General features: G+C 49.4%; 2 protein-coding genes across 16 annotated transcripts in view; one reads left to right on the top strand and one right to left on the bottom strand.

Moving 5' to 3' along the window:
- ATXN2 (ataxin 2) overlaps positions 1-17,883 on the top strand; it is a 137,492-nt gene extending 119,609 nt beyond the window's left edge. For 7 of the 12 annotated variants that reach the window (XM_068563246.1, XM_068563239.1, XM_068563235.1 and 4 more), the window contains 8 exons: positions 4,112-4,257; positions 4,935-5,162; positions 7,396-7,564; positions 8,419-9,313; positions 10,087-10,155; positions 15,421-15,506; positions 15,644-15,753; positions 17,545-17,883. In XM_068563246.1, coding sequence (XP_068419347.1) covers positions 4,112-4,257; positions 4,935-5,162; positions 7,396-7,564; positions 8,419-8,447 — 572 coding nt within the window. In that variant the 3' untranslated portion in view covers positions 8,448-9,313; positions 10,087-10,155; positions 15,421-15,506; positions 15,644-15,753; positions 17,545-17,883. Of the gene's footprint in view, positions 1-4,111; positions 4,258-4,934; positions 5,178-7,395; positions 7,565-8,418; positions 9,314-10,086; positions 10,156-15,420; positions 15,507-15,643; positions 15,754-17,544 lie in introns of those variants that run through there. The other 5 variants (XM_068563237.1, XM_068563238.1, XM_068563236.1 and 2 more) reach the window with 5 other exon arrangements.
- Positions 9,636-23,851, bottom strand: part of SH2B3 (SH2B adaptor protein 3) — a 40,026-nt gene continuing 25,810 nt past the window's right edge. Inside the window, exons 3-8 of one of the 4 annotated variants that reach the window (XM_068563249.1) lie at positions 14,295-14,396; positions 14,121-14,212; positions 13,942-14,036; positions 13,626-13,840; positions 13,365-13,536; positions 9,636-13,229 (exon numbers count right to left, since the gene is read on the bottom strand). In XM_068563249.1, the coding sequence (XP_068419350.1) occupies positions 12,934-13,229; positions 13,365-13,536; positions 13,626-13,840; positions 13,942-14,036; positions 14,121-14,212; positions 14,295-14,396 (972 nt within the window). In that variant the 3' untranslated portion in view covers positions 9,636-12,933. Of the gene's footprint in view, positions 13,537-13,625; positions 13,841-13,941; positions 14,037-14,120; positions 14,213-14,294; positions 14,397-23,851 lie in introns of all 4 variants that reach the window. The other 3 variants (XM_068563250.1, XM_068563247.1, XM_068563248.1) reach the window with 3 other exon arrangements.

Raw genomic sequence — 23,851 nt, 5'->3', positions numbered from 1 at the left:
ATTTTATGTTAGAGACTGAATTTGAAATTATTTTAGAATGACTGAATGTCTGAATATACTAGATGCCAAATTTTAAAAAGCATTTAGAAAACATTTTGACTTAAATTTTCATTAATTGTGCCTTGACTTGGTATCCAAAAATAAGTGCATACATATTATTTATTTGGTGCTAGGAAATGTTAACAAATTTAATCCTTTAATAGATGCTCTTTAAAAAGGAGTCTTGCTGTATATATAACTGTTAAAGGGAAACTATGTATGTGGTATAGTATATAAAAGACACTGTCAGTAATTCTATTATGTACTCAGTTTGAGGTCTCAAATATAGTTATCCTCACCATCTTACTGTCTCTGTTAGTAGTTTTGGAGTCAGTTTCCTGGTAAGTAGCTAAAACGTCCTTAATCATCACACCCTAAGCATTAACTGCCTTAGCACAACTTTCCCTAAAAGAGAATATCAGTACTTTTAAAAGAAACTAACAGTGGGGCTGCTATTTGTAATTTAATTTGCTGTTTCATACCCCACCCCCACCCCCTTCTAAGCATTCTGTCCTGGTTTGTTTGATCTAGTTGCCTTTTATTCCCCTTTTAAAGAGTTTTCAACTTTTCTTTACTTCCTTTTTTCTGAATTTAACATCAGATTTAAAAGTTGGGAGATTTTGTTTTGTTTCATTTTTAAAGGTTTGCTGTGCTGGTGTTCTCTCATGTCTTGTGCATCCAAGGTCAAAAATGACAAAACCTAGTTATTAAATTAGGTTTAATTTAATAACTTCTATATTAAATTAAATGCACATCTCTATGGACTGCATTGGCTTCAGTAAGATCATGGCTTAGGAAATGATTTTTGGATTGTGGTTAGTGTTTTGAGGATTTGACAAATCACATAATTAGAGTTTTAAACATTTATATCGAGGAACACAGTGAGCGGGAAACTTCTGGACTGGGTCTGGCCCAAAAAATTGTTATTTCTTTGATTAGCTTGAACTAATCCAGGTTTCATGAAGGCAACTTAGGTTTTATAAATAGAAGTTTAACTGATGGATAGCTAAATCAGAATTTGGAAGAAAAATCACTTTATTTTTAACTTCTGTGGAATCTTTAGCTAATGAGCATGTATAATAAAAGCAGTTAAATGATAGGCTTAGCTCAGGAAAGCCCAGAATTTACCGCCTGTCACGCTCCACTTCTCCCTTTCCCTAATTCTCTTAGATTTTTCCCCTCATTTACTCTATCTTCGTTCCTTTCTCTTATCTCTCTCTCCCCCCTCCCCTCTTCCAGCCTTCCCCCCTGCCCCTCAGCCTTTTAATTTCCCTCTTATCCTACTTGTCTTTGTCTCCTTCTTAACTGGCCTTTCAAGGAACCAAAGTATATTTTTGTTGTTTTTACTATTAAAGTGTATAAGTTCCACATTTTCCCCAATTAGCTACTCAGTTTTCATATTTGAAGGAGGAAAAGAATTCCTGGGTAAGGTACTTGCTTAGCAAACATCTTTAAGCAAGATGATGAACAAAGGGAGATATTTCTAATCAAACATCCTCACATTTTATTTGTTAGCCTATGATGTATGTTTAAATCTGCTTAATTTTTTTTATAATGCATTGCAGTTTATTGGTGTTCAGATAGGGAAAGGATGGTTTTTTTAAACAAAAGCCTATGTAGATGCATTCAGCTTGGATTACTTGAAGTATTTATGCTATGAATACAAATGACATATAGATTAGAATATTCTATCTTATAGCCTTTCAGTATTGGTAAACTATCACAGAGATGCCTTTTTTAAATGCATAGTAAAAAATACTTCCATCTTTAATTCTCTCCAAATAATTTCAAGATTTTAACATTTTTCTAATTGATGAATAACTTAATTATGAGACTTCATGGGTGTAATTATTCTCTTTGTGATGGCCATGCTTTTTTATGAATATTAATAAAATAGCACCCAGCTAGAGTTGATTATTTGTTACTTTTTATTTCCTTAATATTTTGCTTAAAAGGTAATTAAAAATGAAATTTAAAATTTTGGTACAAAAGTTTCTTGAATAAATAAGGTTAAATAAATAGAAACTTTGAGATTCTGTACTCTATGAAACCTCATAAATAGAATTTGGATTCGGGAATTGCATTCCCCCAGACAGATTAGAACTGTTACAAATGAAACATTTAAGAATTTATAGTAGGGAGGATTTTAATGCAAGTGGCTTGAAAATAAGGGAGCATGAATGACTCTAGATATCACTATTCAATAAAACTTTCTGTGATGAAGGAAATGTGCTACAAATAATGATGTCCAATCAGTAGCCACTAGCTACATGTAGCTGTTCTAATTATTTAAAAATAAATTCGAAAAATAAGTGTAAGATTTTTACAAGAACAAGGGTTCAAAATTTATCTCAAGTCTTTTAGACTAACTAAGTCAGTGCCCAGACAGTTTTGGGGGTCAGAAGCTTAACTTAATGAATATGATGGTGAAGAATGGCCTTTTAATAAGCCAATGAATTAGAAAAAAAAGACACTGACTACTTTCATAGATTCATGGGACTGTGAAACTCAAGAAAGCTGTTAGCACATTATTTTTCCCATGTCCCAGAAAACTGTCACTGACTTCTTGAAAAACACCCAAAGAATATGTTGCCGGTTTTCCTTGTTAATATGTTCCAGTGTATGTTAACTGTTACAGCTAGGGGATTTTCCCAGTGTATAAACAAAAATGCTTTGTTTAATCTAATCTGGAAGTTAACTTAGTGTAGACGCCCACCGTGGTGTTGGCAGTGGATGCACAGGTGATGCTAGCACTGCTCTTTTGCCTCACCCTCCTCTCTTTAAAGGATACATATACAGTTGAGGAGATGACCAGTTGGGCTGGAATGTTGGTCCTTGGCCCTACAATGTCAAGCATTATAGAATTGTTTCATGTGCCTAACCCTCTGCATAACATTTACATTGGACTCATCCAGAGTCATCTATGCTGGTAACTCTCAGCAGCCAGCCTGTTAGACTGCTGTTGTTAGGGTACCTGATCCCAAAGCAGTGTTTGCTTCTCCCCATCAGTCCCCTATATGTAGCAGCATACGAAGAATGTGAAGAACTATTCTGGAATTGACACATTGACTTCCAAGAGGAGATACATCTTGAGAACATTGTCCTCAGCTCATTGCCACATCATGGTTAGATTTGTATCAGTGTGCTATCAGTAGTCACTGGAAGCAATGAACCCATCTTGTCCTTTTGATTCTCAAATTGCTGTTTGGGGATGACATGAACAAATGAATTTATACCTCATCTCGCTGTTTTGTGCCAAGGTATGGTCTGTGCTGAGATTCACAAAGAATTGGCTTTGGGTTCTTAGCTTTAATGAACACATTTTTACTTAAACTAGCTCATCGTATTTCCTTTGAGGTTACTCTAGCTAGTAAAATTCTTTTTAAAGGCTAGGATGCTTTGAAGGGAATTCGTTTTTCTACATAGTTTAGGTAATCCCATTTACTAGATTTTATAAAGCAAAGGTGAGAGATCTTGAGCAGGGAGGCCCAGAGAATGAACTGAGTGGCAGAGTGGCTTCTATGATCAGCTGAGAGAGATTGTGGTCATTTGGCCCTGAAGATAGAGCCCTGACCTTGCCACACACCTTATCCAGCCCCTTACTACAGCCCTGGTATAGTCTGTGCCCACGGGATACTGCATCAGGTCCAGGGCAGTAGCATGGTGAGGTTAGCCAGATGATGGCCTTGAGCTAAATGTGTGTGTGTAAGAGAGAGAGAGACAGAGAGACAGAGACAGGTCGCAGAGAGGGGATTGTTTGAATTGTTTCTGTCTATGCTTTTAAGTTGCCTTTTCAGGAAACCTAGTGACTGTTTTAGAAGTAAATTTAAACTAATTAGATTTTGATATAATGTGTACAGCTATGTTATATGAATAAAATGCTAGTCTGACTGTTAAGCAGTAACTTCCCAGTTTTTTAAGAAGCGGGTGGTTTAAATGGAGTCAAATATAGAGATTGGTTAGGCATTGAGCATCAAGAAGACTGGATGAGCTGAAAGTTGATGAGGCATAGAGGAGCGATTAAGAGCATGACACCTGTCAATTATACACATTTCTTTTCCTTTCACTTTAGTTTCCACTGGCTCCCTTGCTCAGCAGTATGCGCACCCTAATGCTACCTTGCACCCTCATACTCCACATCCTCAGCCTTCAGCTACTCCCACTGGACAGCAGCAAAGCCAACATGGTGGAAGCCATCCTGCACCCAGTCCTGTTCAGGTAAGGAGGAACTGAGAGGCCTTCACCAGAATTGCTTCATCGTTCTGTTTATTGAGTGTTTTCTTCAGTGCCAGGCAAGATGCTAGGTACCACGTGATCAAAACACCGAGCAGCCCTGCCTCATGGAGCCAGTGTACAGCTCTGCAGGCTGTGCCCCCAGGTTTAAATCACCTTAAGGTACATATTGAGAATAAGGTGATGGGGTAAGTTCTGGAAACTTAACCAATATTGAAAAATCTAACATAAAGTAAGGAATTGGCTTGGGACTTTTAAAAATCTCATTTCTAATGTTTACATGAGAAGGGTGTTTGTTGTTTTTGTTTTTTGTTTTTTCCTATTAGCTTCTTTAATCATGTTTGTTAAGAAGGCGCTTAAGGAGCTCTTTGACATCTGTCAGGCCCCTGGAGCAGTAGTTCTGTTTTACCACTGCAGATTGAGGGCTTGTAGGCTGAGAATCAGGCTTGCAGCCCAGACAGGAATGTTTGTGAACAGGAGGCACCCCCCACCCCAGCCCTGCTTCTACTCCCTGTATATTCTCTGGTACCTGCCATTGCCCCTCATCTTAGATAGGCCCAGAGGGAGCCTGTTGTCATATGCAAAACTCAGCTTTGTGTGTGACCCTTAAACTGCTCTTCCTTAAAGAAGATTTTCTCAATTCTTTCCTGTTAACTTTGCAGCACCATCAGCACCAGGCCGCCCAGGCTCTCCATCTGGCCAGTCCGCAGCAGCAGTCAGCCATTTACCACGCGGGGCTCGCACCAACCCCACCTTCCATGACACCTGCCTCCAATACACAGTCGCCACAGAATAGTTTCCCAACAGCACAACAGACCGTCTTTACGATTCATCCTTCTCATGTTCAGCCGGCTTATACCAATCCACCCCACATGGCCCATGTACCTCAGGTAAACCCGCTTTAGCCAACTTTCTGTGAAGACCAAGTAGGAAATGAAGGTGGTCAGATAAGCAGCAAAGAGCCAGGTGCTCTTCAAGCCAGGAACCCCTGTGTGTGATGCCATTTGCTTGTCTCCTTTTTTCCACTCAAATACATGTGATCTGGCCCTAAATGAATGTTTGTGTGGTTTTGTAATGGGATCAGTGAAGTTGCTGATTGGTCAGTCTTTTAACGTTTCCCAACTGAGACCTTAAAAATATCTTTGACTCTGGAATGCAACCTAATTCTTTCCTTGCTGTATCTGCTTTGCTATGTTTATATAGCTTCATTGCTATATATACGTATACATACATATATTCTCCCCCCCCCAACACACACACACACACACACACACACACGCACGCACGCACGCACGCACGTCTGGCAAGGAGGATGGGATTTCACAAATTCTCAACTCTGAGGTGACTACACTGGGCCTGACCACTTGAATGTTAGTCACATGAGTTCCTAAGAAATATCTGTACTTGTTTTCCCTGGCTGTTCCTACATCCGCTTTGACCATATGTTGTACTTCTTGAAAGGGCTTGGCCTTGTACGTTCGTGCAGTGTAACTTGAAGCTGGAAGCACCCAGGTGTTCCCATTTTTCTTAAAGAGCAGCCCTGGAAGCCCTTTGGAGCTCACCTCCAGCATAAGCTTCTAAAGGTTGAAAGGTGTGGTTGCTTTCTGCATCAGCTGCTGACAAAAGTCCAATGCAATCCAGGGCCAATTTGGATTGTCTTAATGAGGAGAAGGAGCTGCACCGAAGTTGGGCTCCAACACTGTCCTTTTAGGCCCTCCCTGGAGCTGTTAAGGGTGAATCGGCTGTATTTGTTGTCTCTTTTTGCTGCTTTCATAACAGAACTCTCTTCGGGGTCTCAGTTAGACTGCCTCACTGAACTCTGTTTCATGTCAAGCAGTGCACCACTGAGGCTCTGGTGTGGTGGGGCTGGAGATGGTGCTCAGTTGGAGCTGACTCTCAGGAGGCGGCTTTGTAACTAGCGTTCCACAGCTCTGGGAAGTTTGGGCATTCTCCCCAGCAAACGTGTAGGTTCTGTAGTGTGGCGCACTGCAGTGGATGATTTGCTTTTGATGGTGGGGAGGGGAGCCGGTTTGGTCAGGTGTGGGGCAGGATGGTTTGGCTGAACCAGGAGCTTCATGAGACCAGGGGGCCTGTAGATGTCTAGCAGAGGCTGGTGGCTAAGTAGGTATGTGAATTTACATGTAAGTTGGGGTTCCTAAAACCTCACTTTTGTGCTTTTGTGCTGAAAGAGCAAAAAGGTTAATATTTGCAGGGAAGCCCAGATATGCCCTGGGTCCCTTTGAATATGTAAGAGTCAAAACAGCATTTCATTCAAGGCTTATCCTGGTCTAGAACAGTGCACAGCATGGGAGGCAGGAAACGAGGGCTCTTCCTGGCTCTGCCAAATCCCTGCAGAGCTGCAATCCAGCTATTTGGGCTGACTAAAACCTTTCCAGCTTGACAGTGAGACCAGGTTGAACTCACTACCACCTGGTACAGAGAGACACTGGGCTGGACCAGATAATTTTAGATTACCCCTTCCCACCTCACTGGAGCCATTCACTGCAACTCCTTCTGCTGCTCTATCGGCGTATCTTTCAGCAGAGCAAAGGGGCCTGAGTCTTTTCTCACTGCCTTGACTCATTGTTCACTGAGGTGTGCTGGTGAGCAGGCAAGAAGCAGAGGGGGAAAGGCAAAGAGAACCTAGAACAGAAGTTAACAGTCCCTGCTTATAATGTAATAATCTGCTTTCTTACTTGAAAGAGATGTTACCTGTAAAACTATTCAGGCCCCACATGGAAGCCAGAGTCTAAAGCATCATTGCAGGTAGCCTCCTATTAATTTGAGAAAGCTGCGCTTGGATCAGGGATCTTTGTGAAGACCTTGCCCCATACATAGAATCCAGTCCTCAGAAATGTTGAAGGCTAGGACACTGCAGCCCTGACTGTTACCCAGGCTCGCTGGGCGCCTGCTCCCTCAGCCTTGCAGGATCTGCCAAAGGGTGAAGCATGCCTATAGGTCAACTGAGGGATCCACTAGGGAATGTCCCCAGAGGAAAGAAAGGGCCCTGAGGGCCCACTGTTGCCCTTTCCTGAGAGCCCCAACCCAGTGAAAGGGACACAGTTGACATGTTGTTTAAGCTGGAGATGTTGCCTGTATGCGTAAAAGAGCTCTCTGTTTCAGGCTCATGTACAGTCAGGAATGGTTCCTTCTCATCCAACTGCCCATGCGCCAATGATGCTAATGACGACACAGCCACCCGGCGGTCCCCAGGCCGCCCTCGCTCAAAGTGCACTACAGCCCATTCCAGTCTCGACAACAGCGCATTTCCCCTATATGACGCACCCTTCAGGTGAGGCGTGTGTGTGCAGGGGCCGCCGGGCACCCCAAAGCATTCTGCTCGCACAGGTCGAATGGCAGGCAGGGCCAGCGCTTCAAGCCCCGCATCTGAGAACTAGCAAGCCCGTCAGAGTGTACACAGTAGGGACTGTGATGATCAGTTCAGCGTCAGGGCCTGAGGCTTCCGGGAGCCTAGTCTGTGTGTGTTCTGATGGTATACAGGATTTGGCTTGATGAGAAGCAGCAGCAGCAGCATTCTGTGTAGCTGATGCATGCTTAGGACTCAGTTGGCCTTCCTTGTTATGATAGGTTGGACAAGGCAGTGTTTTCCTTCCTGAGTCCCAACAGTCTGACACGTGGGGGGTTACTACCATGGCAGAGTTTGATTGTAGCTCTGGAGACTACTACTGATGAGAAAGTGCTGTGTATGGATTGGTTTTGAGTATAGTATTAGCTCCAGTCTATGCCCTGACAGGTAGAGAATGCCCCGTGATTGTGCTCTAATACTTGATGGTGGCCATGGCGATATTTCACAGTCTAACCTGTTATTCTGAAAGCAATACTGGTGCTTGGCTATTATTTGGGGAGGGGATATGTTAAGGCCTTTTTTGTACCCCATGAGCAACAACTCTTCTGGGAGTTTTATCTGAAATGGTTTTATGTCTGACTGGTTTGTTTCTACCCACCCACCTACCTTCTCCCCGTTTTGGTACAGATGTGGGGGGTGGGAAGGGTAAAGAGTGAATTAAATTTTGAGTCTTGTTCAGGTAGCACAAGGATAGCTTACAGACATGTGCTGCAGAGACACTAGGCTAATGTGCGGTGTTGCCAGTTTTCTGTTTAAATATTCACTTTTCTTTTTTACAGTACAAGCCCACCACCAACAGCAGTTGTAAGGCTGCCCTGGAGGAACCGAAAGGCCAAATTCCCTCCTCCCTTCTACTGCTTCTACCAACTGGAAGCACAGAAAACTAGAATTTCATTTATTTTGTTTTTAAAAAATATATGTTGATTTCTTGTAACATCCAATAGGAATGCTAACAGTTCACTTGCAGTGGAAGATATTTGGACCGAGTAGAGGCATTTAGGAACTTGTGGGCTGTTCCATAATTCCATACGCTGTTTCCAAGTCCCGCAAGTACCCCAGCTCTGCTTGCTGAAACTGGAAGTTATTTATTTTTTAATGACCCTTGAAAGTCATGAACACATCAGCTAGCAAAAGAAGTAACAAGAGTGATTCTTGCTGCTATTACTGCTTTAAAAAAAAAAAAAAAATCAAGACTTGGAACGCCCTTTTACTAAACTTGACAAAGGTTCAGTAAATTCTTACCGTCAAACTGACGGATTATTATTTATAAATCAAGTTTGATGAAGTAATCACTGTCTACAGTGGTTCAAGTTTTAAGTTAAGGGAAAAACTTTTACTTTGTAGATAATATAAAATAAAAACTTTAAAAAAATCAAAAAATAAAAAAAGTTTTAAAAACTGATATCAAGTTAATGTGTGTTTGTATGAGCTATTTCCATTATAGGATACTGAATATCAGGGCAGGAGGGCTGACTCTGCTGTCTTAATACCCTCGAAGGTTAGCTGTCAAATGATTTTTCTTCTTCACCTTTAGTTCTGGTTCAAGGTATCTCTAGAAAAAGACAAGACTGAGAGATGTTCTCTTTGGTGGCTAGAGGTCTGCTTCAGAAGGAGGAAGGCTGGCCAGAGTTGGGCAGTGCCGAAAGTCCACATCCTCACCCTGACGCTGATTCTGTAAGCTTCCTTTTTAATATCTCCTGAACCCAAATGAGTTAGTCAGAAGTTGTCCTGATTCAGGCATCTGTCTGTTTTACCAGTAGGGGGCAGGAGACACACACACAGACACACACACACACACACACACCTGTAATAAAGAAATCCAGAGGGCTGAAAAGATGCAGCGATGTACAAAATAGCGTACTCCTGTAGACCCCTAAGCATTTGTTAATGTCTTCAGTTTGTGGGAGGAGGACAAACAGGAAAAGCAAGTGTTTTGCAGAGACTATAGTCATAATAGATAGATAGAGCCTTTAAATACTGTGGTACCAAATCAAGATTCTGAAAACTTTGTTTTAATTCACATGTAGCAATTTGTACATTTTAGCAAAATTTGCATTCTTCAAGAATAAGTTACTTATACAGTACATAAACAATACATTAAAATTTGCCAAATACCTTCTGCCTATAATGATACAAGATGAATCCATTTTCTGTGTTGTCATTATAATGTGCTGCTTATTCCTCTAAACACTGGATGTCAGATGTGTCCTTGTCAAGAGTCAGTGGATAATAAACTATCAAGTTCCTCTAGCCTGTGGGAGATGTTAGCGCTCACATGACATTTGTGATAACAGACTTAGCCCTGAATAATAGCATAAAGGAATCTAAGGCAACCCTCAGGGAAGGGTTCAAGGCCTTGATTTTAAGTTAAGAAACTGTTATGTAAAAATAGTGTTTTCTGGTTTAAGATTTTAATGATTGCTATTCCTTTCTCCTACACGGTCCAGAAATGATCAAAGGCAGAAGATTTATACCAGATAAAGCCATATGGATTGCTGGTCTAAAATTCAAGGCAGGTTAGTTGACTTAATTCTTTGGTGCTGGTGACTGTTAGTTTGTAAAAGTTCATTGAAGTCAGGCGAAGGAAGTGGTGATGCTGGGAGCAGTTAAGCTATCCTTGTTGTCTGTAATTAGAGACAACTGGAGGGCTTGTGATGCTTACTGTCCAACTGGCACTCAGAGTCTGGCTCTCAGTAGAGGCTGCTGGCTTGGCCTCTTGCCGCCAGCAGTGGTCACATTGAGGCTGGAAAGAGGGTGGTGGAATGTGCTATGACTGCGGTGGGCTGGCTGCAGCCGTCAGGGTTGCTGCCTCACTGCCTGTGACGGCATCAAGCCCAGGGACCCACTGCTCCCGTTCCTCCAGCTCAACCTGCTCTAGCAGAAAGAAAAGGCATTGACTTAAGTGTCGCTTCTTCCCAGGCCATGAGGGGCCTTTTTGTCGGAATGTATTTGAGCTGTCCTGGTAACTCAGACACATTTAGTAAAGAAATGTTTTTCGTGAACATTTTACACTGAAGCAGTCTGGAAGTGGGTGACTCTGTCACAGATTCTGAGCTTGTACTTTGTAGCCAGTCGGTCAGAGCTGCTGGCTTGCTGTGCCTGGCTTGCCTCTTGGCACTACCTGAGAATTGTATGTTGAGAGACTGTTAAGAAGTGAGTGCCCCTGGCTTGTGGATATCATATCCCAGATGTTTGTTTACCCTTCTGGTTGGAGGGAGGGAACTTACTTGTTTGGTTCATTGTCTGCTTGGCCCCTTTCCTGTGCAGACAGGGGAAAATCTGTACCAGTGACTTGTCAGCATTGACTTTCTATGATGAGCTTTCTCTTGTAAAAGAGAAATCCAAAACAGTGCTTAACTCCTGGTCTACACTTTGCTTAGCATTCATTAATCAGACCTGCTTGATGTGTAGAAAATGTGGCCCTTAGAAATAGACCTTAACTCTGGATCAGGGTTGGTTATGCTTTACCTAGTCTGTGAAAACACCCAGGACTGTTGGTTTTATCTGTATATATAAGGTGGGGGGAGGGGCATGCCGCACAGCTTGCAGGATCTCAGTTCCCCAACCAGGGATGGAACCCACGCCCCCCTACAGGGGAAGCACGGAGTCCTACCACTGGACCACCAGGGAAGTCCCAGGAGTGTTGGTTTTAAAAGTGGAAGAGAGGTGGCTCCTGGCCTCCCTGCCCCTCCCGAAGTCTGACCTCTGACCTCTTGGAGTACAGAGAATGGCTGGAGGGAACAGACACACGCCTCACCCCAGATAAGGCAGGCAAGTAGTTAGTTTAGGCCAAGATTTAATTTTAGCTTTTGACTTATGTATCTATAAATGTTAAGCTGTGCTGAACTCCCAGTTTCCTAGAAGCCACTTCGATGAGCCCAGCGGCTATATTGAACGGCTCTGCTCGCACCCAGAAGCAGCTGACTCCACTCGGTCACTGCCTCCCTTGTTTCTGAGCCTCTGCATGAAAGTTCTGGGAGGAGCCAGCCCCCTATGAATTGTATCACTTGTGAAAGGCAAGTACAGATGGAGATTTGACTGCAGGACCTCCCTGCATGGTAGAGGTTGTGTGTGCCTATGTATACATGCACACACATGCTTCATCAGATGAAGCAGTGGTTACTGTTGGAACAGAACACTGATTGTGGGCTATTAAAGGAGTTTCTCATTAGCTGTGGCACCAGATTCCTAGCTTCCATTTTGGCTCAAGAATGAGCCTAAAACCTTGTGGGATAATTTAATAAGCCTTTAGACTCCTGGAGGCTCTAAGCCAGCCCCGTTGGTGAAGGATTTACTAGAAAGGGCCCAGCAGCCCTTTTTTCCTTTTTGCTTGCCCCTCCCTTACCCCCTCAGTTTAACTCACCATAAAGCTGCTGTAAACCAGAATCCAGTTTTTTATTCATAAGGCACCAGGGTGGTATTGTTCCTTGCCACCCTCCTATTTCAGTAATTGCCTGAATTTCCCTGAAAGGGTGACACACTTCACTTCTCTACATTTAGGAAGGACAGTGGCTCCTCAGCAACAGGTGACTGTCCTGAGGATGCAAAAGACAAGGAAGCCAGGCATGCTGGCTCGAACCAGGAACTGGTCAAGTAGGATTTGCATAGCTGTCTCTGACTACAAAAATCGCGTGGGTATTAGTTCAGTTCAAACAGTGCAATGAAATAAGCAGTGGTTTAATTTTGAAACCTGAATCCTTTGAAAAATTAATCTGAGGTAAAAATGTTTAAAATCATTTTTGACCTTTAGCTTGTCCATCTGCCAGAACTTTGTCCTAAAGTTGAGAGTCGAAGCAGGATAGGTGTTGTCACCTGTGGCTTGGGTACAGCAGACCCACCACGTGGACTGAAGCTATAACGGGAAAAACCACAGGAGAATCCAGGGCTTGTTAGTGTTTTGGGCTTCCTGATGGGCCCCCCTGCCCCCTCCCCAAGTAGAAAGTCTGCCAGCTGGGACAGTGTCAGTGAAAAAGAGAACAAGTTTCCACTGCCAACTCTGGCCCTCACCCCACCGCCCCCTCTAAGAGTGATGGGGCCTGGTCCTAGGGACCCAGGGCAGGAGCTGGCGACATCCACGAACAAGAACTACATCTGTAAACAATAAGGAGAAAGCCAGGTGAGAATGGAACTTCTAGGAGGCCCTTTAACAGGCCTAATTGAAGGGTCACATCCAAACTGGAATGAACAGTTAACAGTGTCCCTTAAATCTCTCTCTGGAAGGAAGGAAAGAAAGTTACATTCAGAAGTTCACATCTCTGCTTGCTTGTGCTCCTCGGGGGCCTCTGGGAGGCCTGTCAGAGAGGCGTGTACTGATTGTCTATGGCCCGCAGGTGGCTCCGAGAGGAGGAGTCCATTTCATAGTCCGAGTCCCGGGCTCGACTGGTGGGCTCGGGCTCCAGGTGCCGCAGGCTGTTGGCCAGTTCCTCAGGCGAAGGCACCAGGTGGAAGATCTGCTCTGGGGGTGAGGACCGGCCTGGGAGACCCTCTGGGCCGAGCCCCCGTGGACAGCCAGAAGCGCTAAGGTGGGGAAGGCCCAGCTCTGAATCCCAGCGAGAGAGGGAGAAAGGGAACAGGACAGTGGAGGAGGAACCTGGGGGACAAGTGACCAAGAGAGAGACCACACTGTCAGTCTTAACGGGGTGGAGGCAAGTGTTGGAAGGACACAACACGAGGTCTCGGTTCCCAGTGCCACCACCCCCTTTATCAAGGGGCATTAGGGTCACACCTGGCGGCTGGGAGACGACTACCACATAGCTGGACAGCCGGACGTCACAGGCAGCCCCGCACTCGAGTGGGATGGGTGAGCGCTGGAAGTGGTGGAGCATGTCCACGACCGAGGGGAAGTGGAGGTGTTGCACGCGGCACTGGCCCCGCTCGGTCAGTGACAGGCGCAGGTGCTGCAGGAGAGGAGGGGGGTAGGCTCAGGCATTGGCCCCTAAGGGCGTTGAACCTGGCCAGGGTGCGGCCCACCTGCCTCGCCCCATACCTTGGCTATGCCCTGGAAGTTGAACGTGAGCACGTACTCCCCACGCCGAGTCTCACTCTGCCGTACCAGGAACACTCCGTGAGCGTCAGGACCCTGCAGCTGAACCAGCTGAGCTGCCTTCACTCGGGAGATGGGGCCATGGAACCAGGGGTAGCAGGACAGGAAGTGATCTGTTTTCTGGCAGGCTGGATCCAGCAAACCCCCAGGAGAAGCACCTGTGATAGAGAAGGAGACGGGTGATGGTGATCCTTTGTGTGTGCCTTATGTCCTGGGCTGAGTTCTGACATACCGGAGGACAAAGGCCCTGACCCCTCACCTTGGTTCAAGGAATCTGTGCTTCCCCTTGGAGAGTTAGATGTGCCGGGCTCTAAGGCTGAGGGAATATGCATCTCTGGGTCTGTGCTGAGTCTGCTGGAGAAGGGTTGGGGTTAAGAATCTGGGTAGGTCAGGAGGAGCAGTAAAAGCTGTGCCAGGAGTGGGGCCCTAGGGTCTCACCCTTGGCCTGCGCACTCCCGGAGCTCAGCCATCCATGAATTCAGCTGCTGCTCATCTCCCACCTCAAAGATGATGTCTGTCCGATCCTTCACCTGGCAGGGAGGAAAGGGAGAGCTGTGTGGGATCCCTGAGGTCTGTGTCTATTCCTCCCGGGTGTGGAAAGCTGTCACTCACCTTCAGCACAAAGGTGTAGAGGTTGTCAGGCATCTCGAGACGTGTGCATCGCCGAATCTCCTGGATGCTGGAGCAGGCTGCTTGTAGCTTGGGCTTTGAACTCTAGGAGACCAAGGCAGACATTCAAGGCCTGTCCCTGATGGCCCTTCACGCACCCAGGCCTCTGCTCTTTTCCACAGTCTCCCCAGGGGCTAGCTTGCTGTGTGCATGCTCGTGGTGCTGCTGAGCAGGCACCCCAAGCCTGGAGTGGGTTCTAGCATTCTGCCTTGCAGGAGCCTGCAGAGGGCCCTCTGCCTGTAGCCACAGCACCATCTCCCCCGGCCCGCACCCCCACACACACACACACACACACACACACACACTGAGCTCCCCAGCACCCGATGTGGCCTAAGGGCCAATCTCTCTGCTTCACCTGGACCTGTGGACATTCCAGCTCTGACGTGTCTGTTGGCTGACGCCTGTTTCTCTTCCCACTGGTGGAGCAAAACCCCCCAACCCTGGCCAGTCACAGTGGCTGCTGGCCGCCTCATCGCAGTAAACCCAGAGAGGGAACGTGAGGGTATCCAACCCAAGTTCCCTCTGTGGTGCTGGCTGACTCTGCCTGGCGGCCCAGGACTTTATCATACCTTTAGCTCCGCTCCTCCCCGCCATTGGCTCCCCACCAGTACGGGTCTCTCCCAGCCTAACAGCAGCCTTAGGAAGCAGATACTATCACCACATCTTAAAAAGAAGAAACTCAAATCTTGGAAGTCAAGTCATTTGCCTGAGGAAGTGGCGATCAGGTTGTGAACCCTTATCCAAAGCATACAGCCTACCTAGAACCTCAAATTCCCACACCTAGCTAATCTGTCCTGCCTTCAAGTCTTAGGACAAGGAGGGGGTTGGCAGAGTAGCTTAGCTATGGGCTCTTGGGGCTCTTTTGCCAATGTGCCCAAAGGGGCAAAGCCTGGCATGGCTGGCCTCAATTACAGCCAGCCAGAAACCCACACAAAACCTGGGGCCCTGCAGTCTCCCATAACATTGAACACACGTGGGGTTCAGAGTGGGTGGGAGATGACCCCCTACCCTTTTGCCAGCAAAAGGGTCCTGACTGAACCTGGCTGACCCTGCAGATGTTTGTTCCCAGGGCCCAGGAGCTCTCATCGTTTGCTCGGAAAGGAGATCACCCCTTCACTGCCCCCATCTCCTCCACTTCCTCCTGTGATAAAACTGGTAAGATTGTTTCTCTGGGGTCATGAGATGATCGATGGCTGCTTCCAGCACAGGCCAAAAGAAGATAAGAGTGTGGGGGAAGGAGCAAGATGTGGGGAATGGACAGAGGAGACCCAACTGGGCCCTCCTCCCTCCAGCAGCTTTTCCTAAGAGCCAGGAGACAGACAGCAAGGCGCACCTGGAAATACCACAGCTCCCACCAAGGCAGTGCCGGCTGGGGAGGAGGAAACAAGAGGCAGGAGCAAAGGTGAGTTCCAGGCACAATGGCTTTGGCGGACCTGACCTCCATGAGGGGCTGACTTTTCAAAAGGTGGTGCAAGAGTCAATCCTCAAAGCCATACGCTTAACCATGCTTCAGACACACAGGTGCCAGGGTTCTGATAGAAGGATGGTGACCCCAGGATTGGGCAGCCTGGCAGGAGAGGGTTGGTCAAACTGGGGCTCTTCCTGATCCAGGCCCACCCCCAGAAGGTCTTGGAGTTGCCAGTCCTGCCCTGGTGGTTGGACACAGCAGTCTGGGGAGAACAACTCTGGGAACAAGCTCAGAGAGGTTGCACAACTAGTAAATCCCAGCCCTAAGTGACCAGCACCAGCCAGGGCATCTTCACCCTTCAAGTTCTTGTATGTCCCCCACGACCGAGTTCCTCAGCCTGGGAGCCTCGCCTGGCACCTACACAAGCACTGGACACGCCGGAGCGCTTGGGAAGCAGGCCCTCTGCTCTCCCAGCAGCTTTCACTCTCAGCCAGCCCCTCTGTCTCTATTTCCTGTCTGCAAAACGGGTTAGGTGCAGAGGGCTCCTTCCTTCTCTTGCTTTTGCAGTTGGCCATGCCTGGACCCCCAGCCTCCCCACTGGCTCTGGGCCCTCAGCATCACTGGGAGGAAGCAGGCCAGGCCGAGAGGGTAACAGGCCTCGCCTCCCTTTCAGTTCCGCCCTGGGCCCTGGGCCCTGCCCCCAGTGTGAGTGCCAAGATGACTGGCAGAGCCTGGTTTCACTCTGAAAGTGGGGCCCTCCATGCCAGCTTCACCCCCAGCAGCTGAGGAACCGCTGACCTGACAGGCAGTGAGGAGAGAGCATTCCCCTCCCCACAGCCAACCCTGGCCGCACAGACGGTGGCGAAACTCGTCCTGGCTCCCCTCTGCCTGCTGGCTGAGCGTGATACGGGTTCTTTGGTGTCTTCATGGTGGCCCAGGCTCACACAACTCCAGAGGCTGAGCCGGGGGCTGAACCCCAGCCTGCCAAGGACCAGAGCCAGTGCATCTAACCTACCATGCTGCCTGGTGGGGGAAATGCCAGGGGCTCTGCCCAGATTGGAGGGGCAATTGAGAGCACAGGGACAGACATCCCCACCTATGGCCACAGCCCTAGCTGGACAGTCCAGAGCAGGACTTGTGAGCGCTGGTCACCGTGTGGATGGACCAGTGGGTGCCTTTCTGACTGAACAATGTGATGGAACTGAGCTGTGGTGGAGAGAGCCGAGCCCGAACCGCAGCCGCAGGAACACTTGGGGCTTCAGGTTCCCCTCCTCTCACACACCCTCTAAGTCCACCTGCAGTGCAGAGCAAGCCAGGCCAGCAGCTGCTCTCTGGACCCACCTCAGAGTCACGCTGTGCTTGGGTGATCAAAATGACCAGACCATCCCAGTGTTTGTAGTACAGGCAGTAGACTGTCACCCGCCACGTCCTGCAGCATCCCTCCTGGGGAGCTGGTCTTCTCCTTCTTAGCTCCCAGCATCCAAAAAGCCAATGGCCACTGGGCCTACAGTGGTAATCCATTTCTTTCTTTGCTCTGGCTGCTAGGAAGCGCAAAGACAAAGATGTAGACCAGCTCTGACGCTGTCCTCACAGTAGGGCTTGCGTTTCTAGAGCTAACTAACTTTATCCAGGCTTTTTAATTTTTCTTACTCTTCTAGGCACTAGGGTTCAGACTTGACCCTACCCTTCTTGTATAACCTTGGACAAGTGACTCAGCCCTCCATGCCTTAGTTTTGTCATATGTACGTATGGTGGAAGTATTTAATAGTCCCTCTCTTTTCACAGGGTTGGTATGGTGATTGGGTGAACTATTGCAAGTGAAAGAAATACCTGATAAACAGCTGTTGTTAAATTTCCAGGCTGGGGTCTGAGGCCAGCCAAGATGGGAAAAGCCTGCTTGGGTTGACTGCAGCGTTACAGTGCTCCTGTGTCACGTACGGTACCACAGCTTCCCCTGAGCGCACACACCTGCTTCCTCTCAACCTTACAGACCCTGTTTGTGATGTGCTCCCTTTCTACCTGCAACGAAGTTGACATATAATATAACCTCCCTCCCTACCTAAGTAAGATAAAGGGAAGTAATGGAATGTAATTGATACTAAAATAAAATGTATTTCACTGTGACTATGCATACACACAATGAACTACTCAGGTGCTTCTGGGTTTGAAGAGATCAAGGACATGAAGGTGCCAGAGGGTAGGGTGAACCCTGAAAGGACAATTAGTCTGTTCAGTGGACATGGCGGGAAGTTCCATGTGCTTCTACATAAGACAGAGCAAAATTCTGGCCCTAGGTTTGTTCTTGTGCTTTTGGAGGGCGTTTTGGTCAGCTCTGCCTAGCCCGCGGGTTCATCCGGTCCTCCTCACCTCCCACTGTCCAAGGACTCCTTTCTCCCATGGCAGGGGGCCGGGGGCAGGCGGCCTTTGGGCCTCGAATCTGCCTGGAGGGGATGAGAGGATGACTGGGACCAGACCTGGCCTTTCTCTGGAGGCCCTGCCTTCCCTAAACCTGCTGCCACTCCCTGTGTGCTCAGGGGCGGGGATGGCCCATCCAGAGTCTTTCAGGGTACTGGGCTGTACCCTGCTCTGCCGTGTACTCATGGCCATTCATATCCACAAGACCCCGGCAGAGGTGCCGGTGCCCCAGCAGGAACAAAATACACACAGGATCACAGAGCTTCTGAGAGAGCTCCCGGAGAAGGGAGACAGACACCCAACAGGCAGGGGACCGTAAGGGCCAGGACAGGCGGGTGGGAAGGCAGTGAGCTTCCCAGGTGCCAGGATGACCCTGGCAAAGGCCCTGAGGTGGGGAAGCACAAAGGCACAGTGAGACTGGCACGCAGTGAGGCGGTCCCCACGGGACCTTGAGGCTGTGGGAGTCCGTCGGCTTATTCTAAGGTGGAGCTGTGGAGATGATGGGCAGCTGACGCTCACATTAAATACTTGGGCAGAAGCAGGCCAGCTAGTTGGGCCAGACCCCGCTCATACCCGCCGCCTCCGTGGGAGGCTGGAGGGGAAGACAACATCCAATTCACACCCAAGCAGTAAAGGGCCTGGCACGGAGGGTCCCGTGGTATGGGCAGGCTGAGCCCTCACAATGGCCTTATTCCATCCACTGTAGGGGCCTTTATCCTTCAAGGGAAAGCCTTGAGGGGAGACCTCCCACCACCATCTGGAATCCCCCAGGCCACACCAGCCCCTTAGCAGTCTTGCCTCTCCCAGGGTTTTGGGACCCTCATTCCTGTCCTATGAAGAGCAGCAGTGGGACAGGAAGTAGGACATAGTATACGGCTGAAGGTCTAGGTCCAAGCCACACTCCTGCCATGGCACTCATGCCCTCAAGGTAGCATCCCCGTGGCCTGGAGGCAAGGTCAGACGAGCCCTAGCTCCACCACTTACTACCTTTGGGCTCTTGGGCGTGGCACTAACGGCAGCCTCAGTTTTCTCTTTGGTAATGTGGGGACGGTGAGCAGACTCCAGGAGGAGGAGGATGGGAGTGCGGTCTTCGATGGGGGCCTGAAAACTTACGGGCTCAGAAGAAATTCTAGATCCCAGTCATGGATGACTGAGTCCCCCAACCCCAGGCCACAGCCCAGAATCGATACTGCCTGTATGGATGGATGAATGAACAAATGGACGAAAAAACATTATGGGAAAGGCTTAATCATGTCTTACTGATTGTATCAAAACAACCTTAAAAAAAAAAAAAGAGAGAGAAAGAAAATACCCTGTCTTGTTCCAAAAATTTTAGTTGGGTTATAGGGATACTCAGAGTGGGAAGGGAGACAACTGCTAGAAGACAGACCAGAGTTTCACTTGCCACCAATTTGATTCTGAGCTTCCTGGCAGCCACTGCAAAGAGGGATTCCCCAAGAGAAGGCAGCTTCTTGTGCATGGAGAATCACGTGCACAGTAGTCCATTAAAGGCTCTGAGAAGACCTGAAGCAGAGAAACCTGAACCCATGTATTCCCCAGACTTTGGCCACCCTGTGTCCTGCTCAGAAGCCTCTCTGGGGTCTGCACAACCACCGCAAGCAACATTGCCATCCTGGTTTTTGGGAATTAGACAGTCCTGGCCTTGAGTCCCAGCTCTGCCTCATCCTCCATGGACAAGTGACTCACCTCTCCTAGCCTCAGTCTCCACTTTTGTAAGGTGGGGTAATAGTGCCCCTACCTTCCATGAGAATTTGGCAATGCAGTGTGTGCAGGGTACGGAAAGGTCCCTGGGGACACGGCACAAGGTGGGGATGAGCACAGGGCCTTAGGAATGCAGTCTTAGGAATACCTGATCTGCTCAGAAGCAAACAGCCCCTCCTGAGGAAGCTTTCAGCTTTCACAGCTATCTTTCCACAACAAGACCATGAACCCAAGGCAGCCTCCCTGTTCCCTTTCCATCTTTGTGTCCTCTGCAGGGCATAGAGTTAGCGGCTTTAAATGTTTGCTGAGCACTCTCCAAAGTAGAGAAGGTGGAGGAAAAGGCACTGGAGGCTAAGGGTACGGCAAGAGCTAACATCCAGAGACCAGAAAGTACAGCCAAATCCACAAGATGGCAGGGGAGTTGGCTGTGGCTAGAAACGGTACTAACAGACCCCCTCACACCACCCTTTAGTGAGCACCTACTATGTACCAGGCACTGGGGCCTGGGCTATCCATCCAGGACGCCTTTGAACTGTTGAATTCAGAGGCCAGCACCATTTCCAGAAAGTTCAAATTTCAAAGAAAAGAGCATCATAATTGAGGAACGAAGGTGCCAGGACCAAAGAAGTAGGAAGGTCATTGTTCCAGAGTGGAGGGCAATCCTTGACATAACTATGGTGATACTTTGAGACCATCCTGCTCTGGGGCACCTGTCTGAGGAACAGTGGTGGGTGCCTCCCATGACCCCCCCCCCCAACAGCCCATGAGGCTGGTGTTTTTATCCCCACTTCACAAATGAGCCAAGGCTAAGAGAACCTCCCGGAGGGACTGGTCACAACACAGAGGATGCACAACCAGCGGGCCTGGATCCTCTGGAAGTCAGCCCGGCATCTGTGTTTAACGTGGGCCCTGGGTGCGTCTGGAACCCACGGCATCTGAGGGGAAGGCTGGGCAGGGGGGCCATACCCACTTCCCTCCCCTGCCCCCCTTTCCCCAGGCACAAGAGACTTGGAGGAGGGAGGGCTCAGTCCATCCCACAGCGGCAGAATGGTGGATGCTGGGGCAAGGGCTCTGGAACCAGCCGGACTGGGGGCAAAGGGGGCACTCACAGGGAGCCCCCACTAAGCATGAGGCGTCAGAAAACAGGGTGACACCCTGAACCCCCTGCGAGATGGGCAGCATCAAAATTGAGTTGCTGTCCATCAGTCCCGCCATTGCTACTCCCAGACACATCCAGAATACAGCTACTTCCCATCCCCCTCCTCTGCTCAAAACTCTCCTGTGGGCCCCATCTTGCTGGTCCTCACCGTGGTCCGTGAGATGCTGCATGACCTTGTTCTTGTTACCTCCTCAATCTCATCTACTGTTCCTCTCACTCACTCCAATCCAGCCACACTGGCCTCCACTGTTCCTGCGATGTACCAAGCACACTCCCACCTTGGGGCCTTTGTACCTGCTGTTCCCTCTGTCTGAAAGGCAATTTGCCCACATTTTCACAAATCGGGCTCCTCTCGGATTCAGGTGTCAGCTCAAGGGTCACCTCCTCAGGAAGGCCCTCCCTGACCAGGTGTCTAAATACGCAGAGTCACCATCACAGAACCCCTTTACTTCCTTCACTGCACTTATCAACCTGTGAAATGCACTCTGTGGGGACTTGTTCTTGTGGCATCCCCGGTACCGAGCACAGTGCCTGGTAGGTTGTAGATGCTCACTTTCATTCCTATACAAATATTCATCACAGGCCCTTTGTTTGCCAAGTATCGTGAGTGCTGGGGATAAGTAGGGCCCAGGATATGGCCCCCACTGCAGACCGCCCATCGCCACGAGGGCTCTGGAGGAGTGGCAGGGATATGTCAAAGCAGGGTGATCGGGGCGAGGACGGAGGACACGGGGTTGGGCCTCCAGAGGCTCAAGCCGGCCAGGGGAGAGGACTGGCTGAGAGGAAGGCTCTGGACACCTCACGGAACACATCGAGCTCGTGTTACAGATGGAGGAACGGGGACCCTGAGAGGCAAAATCACTTGTCCCCGGCCACGGAGAACGAAGCCAAGAAGAGCTGGGACTTGGACCCTCGTCTGCCCAGCCCCAGAGCCCACACCACCCGCCCCCATCCAGCCCATTCCTCCCAGCTCATGTTCTCTCCCACCACCCGGCCTGACCCAAACTGCGGGTCTCAGCAGAGAGAACCTCCCCTCCTCCAGGGAGCCTTCTCTGATCACCAAGTCGTGGTCAGTGCGATTCCTGTGCCTCTCCCTCGGCACAGGGCTTATCAGCCCTGGCCATAATTTCCTGAAGGTGCAGCTGCCCCCACCGCCTGCCTGGGAGTTCCTTGGGGGGTGGGGACAGGGCACCAGGCCTTGTTCCCAGCTGGGGCCCAGCACCGGGTCCAGCCCAGAGGAGGTACTTGGAGAGGGTTTGTCAGATGGATGGGTGAGTAGCTGCTAGGTGCCTGGGGCCCCAGCCCTCATGTCTCGGGAGCAGGGGCAGATGCGGGTGGTGTGGGGAGTTATCTCACCGCCTTGTTCCCTGGCTCCCTAGGGGGCAAACCGAAGGCAATGAGCCCGTTCCAGGGGCTGAACAAATGTTGGAACTACCGGCCACAGGTCACTTCCTTCCTCTGCCCCCAACCAGAGCCCCGCAACACACACACACACACACAGGCCCTTCGATTGCCTGCTTCAGCTGCTTTTTCTCCGCGTGAGCCTGAGCAAATCACTTCACTTCTCTGTGCTTTTGTTTTCTCATCTGTAAAACGGGGGTGATGTTGGAGTGCACCCCCAGGGCTTCTGTACGTGAACCTGCCTGTCGCCCTGAGTACACGGGAGTCTCCCAGGTCTCCCCCTTGGTCTGCTCCCTGTTGCCTCAAGCTCCCTCTCCCCACAGGGGAACAGGAAAGGGATGGGAGAAGCTTCCATAAAAGCCACATGGATCAAGTCAGCTTCCCCTTTCTGGCAAGTGAGAGCCCGCCAATGCCAGAAGCAGAGCTTCTCCAGAGCCGATACTGACATGGTGAGACATCCCCCAAACATAACCACCCTGCTCCGAGTCCCCATCATTTCGCCTCCCTCCTCTGGGTGGCAGCCCCAGATCCCACCCTGAGCGACCAAGCCTGAGGGTGGGGGCCTGCGCCCCCCACTATCGGACCCAGAGAGGCCCTTTAGGAGGGGTAGCCAGCCAGAGATGCTAAAACAGACGGGCTGGGGGCTCGTCTGAAGCCCCACCTGCAGTGAGCTCCCCCTCAAGCCTGTAAAAGTCCCCCCACCCCGACATGTCCGAAAGACAGACTCTCAGTGACACAGACACAAAGCCCCCTCTGAGAGAGATGGCGACCACCCCCCACACACACAATCACAGCGACCGGCACACAAAGCCCCTCTCAGATGCTGGAGCAACCATCCCCTCAGAGACAAACTCCCGGAGACAGAGACCCCCATAGAGAGAGACAGCCCCAAACACACACACACAACCAGTCTGGGATCCCCTGACAGCCACGCAAACCCCTCCTGAGACGCGGGTGTCCTAGTTCACGCCGAGTGGCTGAGTGTGGATGACCCAGCTGTGAAGACGGGCAGGCACTTCCGCTCTGAGGCCGGCCGGGTGGGGGGGTCCGTGGCTTAAGAGGGACCACGCCTGGAAGTCCCACTCCCTGCACCCCGTCACGGGCATGGATGAACTGGCGAACCAAGGAGCTTACAGACCCACCGGCACCTTCGCTAGCTGACCTCGCCTCCCCCCTCAGGGTGACAATGGTCCAGGCCACATGGCCCGGCCTGGGGAGGCATGTCCTGGGATGGGGCCTTGCAGAGGCGGGAACAGAGGAGCCAATGCCACCACCCTCACTAGCCGGGCCACATGCCCACAGCTCCTAGGCCTCTCCCAGCTACACCTTTCCTCCATGCGGGGCACCACTCCTGGCCAAGACCTTTGGCAAATTAGGACCAACCACTTTACAGGG

Source organism: Eschrichtius robustus, chromosome 14 (assembly GCF_028021215.1).
Source record: "Eschrichtius robustus isolate mEscRob2 chromosome 14, mEscRob2.pri, whole genome shotgun sequence".
NCBI classification, from domain to species: domain Eukaryota; kingdom Metazoa; phylum Chordata; class Mammalia; order Artiodactyla; family Eschrichtiidae; genus Eschrichtius; species Eschrichtius robustus.
The sequence above is the reverse complement of the archived record's forward strand: the minus strand, read 5'-3'. Positions and strand labels throughout refer to the sequence as shown.